This window comes from Amblyomma mixtum, chromosome 3 (assembly GCF_055824585.1).
Source record: "Amblyomma mixtum isolate Tamu chromosome 3, ASM5582458v1, whole genome shotgun sequence".
In the NCBI taxonomy this organism is placed as follows: Eukaryota; Metazoa; Arthropoda; class Arachnida; order Ixodida; family Ixodidae; genus Amblyomma; species Amblyomma mixtum.
The window spans coordinates 254,255,540-254,264,972 of NC_143014.1; the positions used below are offsets into that span (position 1 = coordinate 254,255,540).

A 9,433-nucleotide genomic window follows, 5' to 3' on the forward strand; every position below is an offset into this window, starting at 1 on the left:
AGAGCAACGGTTGGACACAAAAATGGATTGCTATCGGCCCAAATTAATGGCATCGCCCTTAACCTGGGTGTTTATGCTCTGGTTGCAAACTTCTGAGATTCCAAAACATGGCGTGAGGAAAGTTTAGGATTCTCGCGGAGAAGAGCCGCAAAGCCAGCAACCTGTTGGTAGGACTCTTTTTGTAGGGAAAGAATATGTTAAATAGACATTTTTAAGCTCTCTTTACGTAGGGCTACGCTGAGTGCGAACTCCAAATAATTTTGAATACCGGCTTTTGGCCCCACTATACCACAAAATATAACTAGGAGTGGTTTGCAGTCGTTGAAGAGTAGCAGTGACAAAGTACTGTCGCACGTGTTGGTTTGTTTGCTTGCTTTTGCACGCACGCCCTCGTGCGCAAAATGTCCATGCGGGACTAGTGAGAAAAAATTACGCTGGCCGAATAGGCTAGCTAACACTTGCGCTTTTCGATTGTAGTGTTTAGCACGTAAGCCCGCACTCGGCGATATCTCCCGTCGTACACGACACAGCAATCTGTTAAGTGATGAAACCGAAAACAAAACACGAATTAAAAATAATGAAATTTAGATTATTTAACGGGTTTTTTACGAACAGGGTGTGGTGATCCCTGTATTCCAATGTTTCGTGGATAATTACAGAGAAGAAAACATGCACTGTGCTGTCTATATTCCTTCAGGTATGCTGTGTTTTAGCTGTTGTTGCCTGTTGCGTGTCTCCTTGTGGGCGCCTGTTTGTCTTTGCCTGTGTGTGTTATGTGACAATTAAATACACATCTATGAACATAGTGCTGATAACGGTGGAGCAGTCCCCCTTGTAGCACAAACAAGCAAAACCATGTGACGAAACGGGATACGCGCGCGCGGACACGCAGAATGGCAACAAACAAAGTGAGAAGACTCTGTGTTTGATAATATTTAAACCTCCTTCCCTCTCTCCCGCTTCTCTTCCCCACTCCTCAAGCAAGAAAAAAAAAATACGCGCTGTTCCGGTGCGCTTTGTGCCAGCAGCGCGGCCTCTGCTTTGCTAGGCCTGATGTCACGGCTTCCTAGCGTGGAAGCAGTCTATCCAGCGCGTCTGTGGTTGCTAGGGCACTGGACTACTGGATCTGAAAAGACGCTGGCAGCGCGCGGTAATTTGGCAGCTGCAGTGGGTTCAGGCACTCTTCAAACATTTCTGCTGTTTTAGAACACATGTTGTTTGTGATAGCACCGTGGGAGACCTTCAGAACGTGTGTTCCGAAAGTGTAGAAATTTGGGAGTCCTGGCCCGGGTCCGGCAGTTGAAGATCGGGCCGACGCTGCACCCAGCCCACTGACTGAGGTCTTTGCAGTGCTTTATACTCAATCTCACATCACAAACTGTTTGCAGCGCTCTTACGCGTTTGGCGATGTGAACCAGTCAGAACGGCGTGCACTACAAAACATGTTCCTCCGACCACTTACTATCTCCATGTCTGGAAGATAGGAACGCCAGTCTCCAGCTGCTGCCTGCAGGAGACTGTTTTGGAATGGCCATGTTTTGGAATGGCCATGTTTTGGAATGGCGGCGCACCACTTCTCAGCACTGCGCAGTGGTGTGTTCATGCGGACTAAGTGGTGAGTGAAACGCTTGCTCTACTTGCGAAACACCATCACGAACTGTCTTTTTATTACCTGCAATTATTGCTTCAAAAATAGTCACGACACTGCACAAATATCTGTAGGAGTATTTGTTGTGTTCCGTGGCCCTAATTGGACGATACAGATCGAGCTTTCACAGTGCTGCAAATAGCTTGTGACACGAAGTATAGTTTCTGTGTGAGCCAGGCGATAGTCTATTAATAAGGTGGTCCCGGGCACACGTCTATCTCTTACTTCTAAAATAATATCTACTACCTCCTGTTAGGATGTACTACCTTCCGCCGCCCTCTAATCCAGAATATGCTGCTAAGCGAACTGGGCATGGACGGAGTTCTACAATGAAATGCGCCAAAACGGTACCTGATCCCAATAGTACAGCAATCGTCGACAAATTTACGGGAAATTTGCACACGATTGCGCTGACCAATGTTTTAGTTCCAGGAATATTTGCAAGCAGACGCGTTCTTCATTGCCATGATCCGCCTCTACAGCTAAATCCCGTGCTTGCGTAGCTCAACTAGCCAATCACAAGGATAAATGATTTTTATCATGCGTTCATAGCCTTTGTAGCTGCCAATACTGTGTTCACAATTTGGAGTCCTTCTTGTTGTAGGGATTAAGGGTGTAAGCCCGACATGCTTTGCGACCGGCGTATTAGATCCATGGACAGGTTATAAATGCTGCTAGCCAAATACTTTGAATCTGCCTAGTCCAAGCCTATGGCTTGGACCGCCTTCACCTGTCGAGCTGGGAGCGCGCTCGGTCTCCCTCTCTGCTTTCGCGGATTGACGCACCGCAGCCATCAGTCCCTTTTCAGCTTCAGTCTGGGTAGTGGGCTCTGCGTCTTTTGCCACTTTCGAGGCCTAACGCGGTGCTACGTTCGGCCGCTTCTCTTTTTGGAGCTGTGCAGTGCGCTCAGATATATTGTGCTGCAATCGCTACTTATCCCGCCGCAACGTTCGCTAGCTGCATTTTTCGAATTCCCAAAAGCATGTGCAGTCCTATGTGCTGGCACTGCTAATGCAGACAAGCAATTTTCTGCTCCTGCGCCAAACAGCATAGCAGTCTGCTCATATAGCTCAGGATGCTATCCACTCCCTTGTACGACTGCAGCATTACCGCCGCCAAGGGCGGGCCACCGCAGAGCTAACGTAAGACATATGAAGATGGACGGATGACAATGATGATAATGACCAGTTTTCCTTATTTTGTGTTAGTGCACTAGGGCGAGCGTAAGGCGTCAAGAATGACATCGACAACGAAGATAACGATCTACACCCTTCATGTCTGTGCCAGTGTGGTAGGCTGCACTACGTATGCTTTAAAGAAACTCAAAGTGGCTCCATCTTTCCTACCAGCGCAAAGTTGGCGCACAACGTCTGTGTTGGATCCATGTCCGACTTCACTGAGGCGCCAGCCCGTGGGGCTGATGGGTTTGCACCGCCGTTGGTTTAGATTCCAGACAGCGCTGGGAACATTCATTTTCTTATTTCGCTACTGACACGGACTCCCGAAGTCCAGTATTCCCATTTTCGGTGAAAATCGCATACGTGTTTACTCTGATTCGACTACGTCGGCGTAAGTAAGCTCCGGAGATTCCAATACACGGCCATGAGTCTCATGCGTTGGCGAAGAACGTCAGGCTGAAGGACAAATCCAGAATCTTATATCACGTGTACGATGTGTTAACACTTCATGGCGATGACAGAAATTGAATGAACTCGCTCTTTTATAAATCAATGCACCCTCTAGACGGGCAGGCTCTACGTGGAAACTAGGGCGGAGTTGAGGACTCCGGAGCTGAATCATGCTCGAGAGCAGCAGTGCTTCCATATTCTTTGCAATAAACCAAGAAAACTTGTACGCTCTGTGCACAAGGATTATATCACATTTAATAACGCAGCAGTTGCGCTTGAAATGACAATTAGGTATACATGTTGAAAACAAAAAAATCAAAAGCGAACAAAGTTTAAATGCGCATCATGAGAGGGTATCAAGGTCATTCTAGCCTTTCATTGTAGCCTTTCTTTGTTTATTGAGAAAAACAGACATTCATCAAGATCTTGCTTTTCACATTTCCAGATTACGGAGAATGAAATAAACATTTCTCACCCGAGGGTGCGTAAACTCCATGGCCGGAATGATGCGCTCATTAAGGTCGCTGTTATTGGTGGGATAAACCAGCAGGTTGCAGTACTGACCCCGCGCCGTCTCGCGGCCATAATCGTCCAGCTGCACGGTCTCGAGGCATTCGTCGAAGGCGCCCGGGTCGGCTCGTGACAGCTGAAAGGCCCCAGTGGGATACTTTCCCGAAGCGTCGAACACTGCGAAACATGCACGTGAAGCATGCAGCGGTTAACCTGTGTGCACCGGTGCAAAAGCTGCTCAAGGGAAACGAGAGTTTACATGCAGCCTCGAAAGAGGAGAGGGACCACAGTAATACTGTAGCAGCCTTTGTACCATCACGAGCCTCATAACAACCATGCCGGTGTGTTTTACGGGTCGCATATGCGTCTCCTTCTATTTACAAATATTTCATGCCAGACCTTGGGGCGCGCATGAAGCATTTAGGTCTTCTTCTTGCGAGGTGCGTATCTCAAATAAGAACGCGACAAACAACACAAGGAGGCACCACAGTCGTAGGACAGCGAATGATCCCTCAGGGAAATGAGCTTCAAAGTTCAGTACTGTAACCTACTCCAAGGATTCGTTGTTCGGACGTCGAAAACAACTAAACAACTCCCCTTCATAGACACGAAAAGGGAACACTAGTATAGACTAAATCATTGAGATGACAACCACGGCCGAACTTTCAATTATCTGGAAACAATTTAGGGACACTTAAGCTCCGCCTTTAAGGGTTTGACACATTAATGTTAATGGGTCCGTCCAGCGACTCCACTTGATCACATTAGCGTATTACCCGATCACCTGCTCTACTAATGTTACGACATCATATGGCACAACAATGTCAGGTGAGACAACCATATAGTCGTTTGCTTCCGTGCACCTCTTAACGACAAGCACTTTGCTACACTCTTGATCACTACTCCCTTATTTAGCTCATTTCTAATCATACACATAATCATTACCATTCACTCGTAAGCTACCCTATTGTAGCTAAGCCACACGACAAATATAAAATCTCGCTTTAGCCAAGCCGTACAAGCTTGCCTGTGAGGCAAAGGTGTTGCGTGTCTGACTCGGAACCCAAGGGGCGTGCGCTTGATTCCCCACTAATGACCGCAATTTACTTTTCCGCGGAATTCATTCAGTTCATACAGTCAATTGTCGTCATCATGTTTGAGTCATGTTGCGACCTTGTAATTATATTTTATCTAAATTTTAACTATCAATTCCACCGCTCCGCGTGTGCCGTCAAACCATTTCGGCCAATCCGGAGTTTCTCAGCACAACAGCGCCGCCGACAAGACGCTCCGCATTTTCCGCTGAACGAGAGCCCTAAAGCCTAGATCACGATTTCTAAAGAAACTGCTTGTTAGCTTGCAGCACATTAATGTTCCAATGTTCCAAAAATGCCCAATGTTCCACACTATGTTCCAAAAATATGCAACGACAGGGTGTTGAAATAGAACGCAAATCTTTTCAGGAATAAGCTCTCAGTCGCAGCCGACGTCGGTTATTTATAAAAAAGAACATACAACTGGGTAATTATTTAACTTACCTAAATTATTCATCATGTTAACGAAGTCTAGTTGTTAGTGTTAATTCCGATTTCGAGCCACAAGCAAAACGATACCACATTACTTTTTGAAACGAAGCAAAACTCCATGTCTATGGAATTGCAGCGCGAGGAAATGTGGTCCTTTTTTTTCTGAAAAAAAAAAGAACTCACCACGTAAGGCGCAGAGAAAGCTCAGTGCAAATGTACTGCTCGCTGATAACGTGTTGCTCTGGCTGCGGCGCAAAATTCGGACCGCGTGCACTTTCTTTTACTGCATCGTTCTTATAAATAACAGCCGCGTATGCACCAAGCCACGAAGCAAAACCAAGCATATGTCGTGATACAGTAGCACTGGCCACTTCGGATAGGGCACCGTACACAGGCCAACATATCACCAGCTGACGTTGCGTTTCCACTCAGCCTTCTGCGAGCCTCATGCAGCCAGTTTCGGTTTTGTACCAGAAAAAGTATCGCAATTCTTTTTCACTTTTTTTTTCGTGTCAGATACTGACATAGAATCGTCTTTTCCGCACCTTCAAACTCACATTGGCCTTAGCCCCCAGAAAAGGCTAATTTAACAGCTAACAGCTAATTTAAAAGCCTGCCTTGTAGGGAGGCTGCGGGCTTCAGTCAAGTCGCTTGTTGTCAAGCGGCTTTTATCCGCAGTCTCCCCCATCACTGATGGAAATAAACAAGTTATTATTAATTAGCTAACCTCAGTTTTTTAGGTTGATTTGTTTTCCAAATAACTGAAGCTGGCAGCTGCTGACAGTTTCTGCCTGAAGAAATGATGTTCTTATTTCGACCTCCTATCGTCAGCAAGTTTTTAGTGTTCGCTGAAATATCCCGTACGGTTTGGTCATGCGCCCAACGGCTTTCTTAAACGAGCCCTGAATCACCCCGCGCAAGTTAACATGTTAAACAAGCGCGTTCCGTATTCTCTGGTCTGCGCGGCATGCCGAGTTAAATTGACCCTGATGACAGCTCCCTACAAATATTGTGCGTCATAAAAATGAATTCTCTAGTTCTTTCTGGATATGTTAACGCTTCTACCGCAGCAAAAAAAAAGTCTATCGCTAAAAAGTATACCGGGGACAATAGGTTTACGCAACTACAACTATGTTTTGATGTTTTAAGGATTTTCCCGCCGTTCGATTTGCACTCTACATCAAGAAAGACTAGTCGCCACCTATTTGAAATGAATGGTGATGTTACATTGCGTCTGGGACTCGTGAAAAATTTCTTCGCGGCTCACAGAGTTAAGAAAAAAAACAGCGCAGGAACAGGGACACAAGAAAAGAAGACGACGGGACAGGCGCTGACTATAGCAACTGAAGATTTATTGCATGGAACACGAAAACATATACTCTGCAAACAACCAGGAGCACGCATGATCGACGCTAACAACACTGATACGATGTTATAATCAGCCATGATCTTCAAGAAACGATATCTCACAGATCATGGCTGATTGTGTCATCGTATCAGTGTTGTTGGCGTCGATCATGCGTGCTCCTGGTTGTTTGTAGGGTATATTTTTTCGTGTTCCATGCAATAAATCTTCAGTTGCTAGTCACCGCCTGTCCCGTCGTCTTCTTTTCTTGTGTCCCTGTTCCTGCGCTGTTTTTTTCTCAAGACGTACCAACTCTCTCAACTCGCCGTTTTACTGAATTTCACACAGTTAGTTTACTAGCGAAATCATTCGGCGACGGCGACACGAGTATTTTGTTTTCTTCGTCTTTGCTAGCGAATAAAAGCTCTGTTCTCATTAGAGTAGTCTCTTTCGCGCTGGAATGCCGCATTCTATCGGTACTGGCCAACTACGACTTGCATACGGTCATTTTGTGCCTCAGAGCAGCTTCGCTTCTGAATAATGCTGTCATTGAATAAATGCCAGATTGCCGTCAGCATCTGCAAGCCTTGGTGCGGCCGCTGGTACGCTCTGTTAAGCTGAGGTCGCTGAAGTGCAGGCGGGAGTTCTTCAATAAAACGGAAAGTTGACCTAGTTGGTACATACTGCTGCGAAAGTTCTTTGCGAGAACTTCGTTGACGGCTTCGGGAACGGCATCTATCGTAACGCTGGCCAAACGCCGGTGTAAGCGTAAACGAAGCAACGGTAGCGGCGGCCGCAATGACCGATAGATGCCGGCGGTAGCTTTCATTTCGGCTGCTGCTGGACCGCACCGCTCGGACCAGAAATCACAGAGTCTGCGTTACGTCATGCGCACGTCATGTTTGGCGTCATGTTTCACGTCACTGTGACCTATGTCGTCATCAGAGTCCTGAGTTTGAATCAGAGCGGCGGGAAAAACTTTTTCAACTTGAATCCAAATTTCTTTGTAATAAATGCATCATTCGCTGCCGGCCAAGTGGCAACCAAGTCATGAAATGCTGAACTATCGGATTTTGCTATAAAATAATACTAGTAGGGTTCTCCTCACTGTACCTTTACCGTGCGAGAAAATTTCACTACGCGAGAGGATTTGCTTTTCGCTTCCATGGAAACGTGCCTGCCGTAGCCGTGATTGAGCCCTTTGTTTTGGCTCAGTGCCCAAGAAATTAAACGCCGTAGCGACTGAGCCTTCGGGGTGCGTTTTAAGGGCCATTTCCGGGTTGTTCATTCGGCGAAAATTTCTGCAGTTCAAGTCACTTCGATTAAGTCGTCTAGGCTACCTCGCACCGGTTTCGCAAGACGATACTTGGCAACATGCACAGAGTAAATGATATATAGTGCGAACATAGACACCGAGGTGAAGCATAGTTCATAAGTATTTACGCATTAGAACGCTTTACAAAACCATTTGCGAGGGCATAGAACCCATGGCCGCCTGCCATTCTCTGAAGGGGAACTGTAATATCTTCACTGACTGATTTCCACCATAAATGACACTTTATGCCTACGCTGAGATTCTTCAGAAGTTTTGCTGGCTGGAACTGAATTTTTGAATTTTTACGAGGAACTTTAGTCAAGAGCACCATGAGCCGGTGAAATGCAGCCTGTGCACGCACCATGATTTACTGAGGTGCACGTATAGAAAGCCATTGACGAGGAGATTAAAACCGGCTACGCGCCTTGGTGGAGGTAGCATGAACGTGCGAAAACAGGCCTTAAAACAACTCTAAACAATGGCTTCAGCCATTTTTAGAAACCGTCAACAGCAGAGCGTTCCTTACCATATAACAGAATCTTCGAAAGCTTCTTTCGGTTGATTTAGACTGGCGGCGCAAAAGGAACGTGAACACTAGCAGACCGGAATTTAATTCTTGAGACATATCCACCTCTCCGCTGGACTCCTTCGCTAATCTCTGACGATTCGCGACAAGAGCCGAAAATTAGGTTTGGGCAAATAATACACGTCTTTCGCTCTTCGGAGACGTCGAAAACCAGTACGCACTGGTGTTCGTTGCCTGCGCGATTTAAAAAGAAAAGCGTGGGCAAACAGACTCACGTCGTAGCGCCCAGGGTTCCAGGTTGCGGATTCCACGCACAAGCTTGAGGAGGCCTAGGGTGCATTTGGACGACACGTCCGCTTCCAACAGCTTTCGCATGAACGACAGCGGCACCCGGTCCATGGCATTGCCGATCCACTCTTTCAACTTGTCTACGATTTTCACGTCAGTCTGATGGTTCGCCTCGATATCACAGACGCATGGTGCGGCACGCAAGCACAGGAAAACCACAAGCGCGAAGAACAACCTGGCTAGTAGAGAAGTCACACCTTTTTTACAAAGCATTGTCGAACGAAAGTCCCCGCGTTAAGAAAATATGCAGATTACTTCCCTTCTTCTATGGCTAGAAAACGATGCGAATACATCATTAGGCGCCCAAGAACACTTCACTAGGGATCACTTTGGCATCCACTACGTTCTTCGTTCTTGCCGGTCGCCGAACGAGTATTAAAGCCTAAGTGTAAGCGACATATTAGCTGCTCGAAATAGCGTGCGCACACTAGCAGCCGATGTTGAGACGGCAGGTTTTATTGGAACGAAGCCGTGAATAAGCCGCTCCGTGACATGCATACGCGGCGCACTATTGGCTGGAGAGGCGCCTTCGTTTACAAGAGAGAGGAAAACTCGGACAAAGACGGTCGCTCTCTTTCCCTCACTAA

At 46.7% G+C, this 9,433-nt stretch overlaps 1 protein-coding gene across 1 annotated transcript in view; it reads right to left on the bottom strand.

Moving 5' to 3' along the window:
- LOC149354401 (nose resistant to fluoxetine protein 6-like) overlaps window positions 1–9,151 on the bottom strand; it is a 44,607-nt gene extending 35,456 nt beyond the window's left edge. Inside the window, exons 1-2 of the mRNA XM_089577501.1 lie at window positions 8,774–9,151; window positions 3,752–3,963 (exon numbers count right to left, since the gene is read on the bottom strand). Coding sequence (XP_089433627.1) covers window positions 3,752–3,963; window positions 8,774–9,059 — 498 coding nt within the window. The 5' untranslated portion in view covers window positions 9,060–9,151. The remainder of the gene's footprint in view (window positions 1–3,751; window positions 3,964–8,773) is intronic.
- Between the last annotated feature and the right edge of the window lie 282 nt (window positions 9,152–9,433).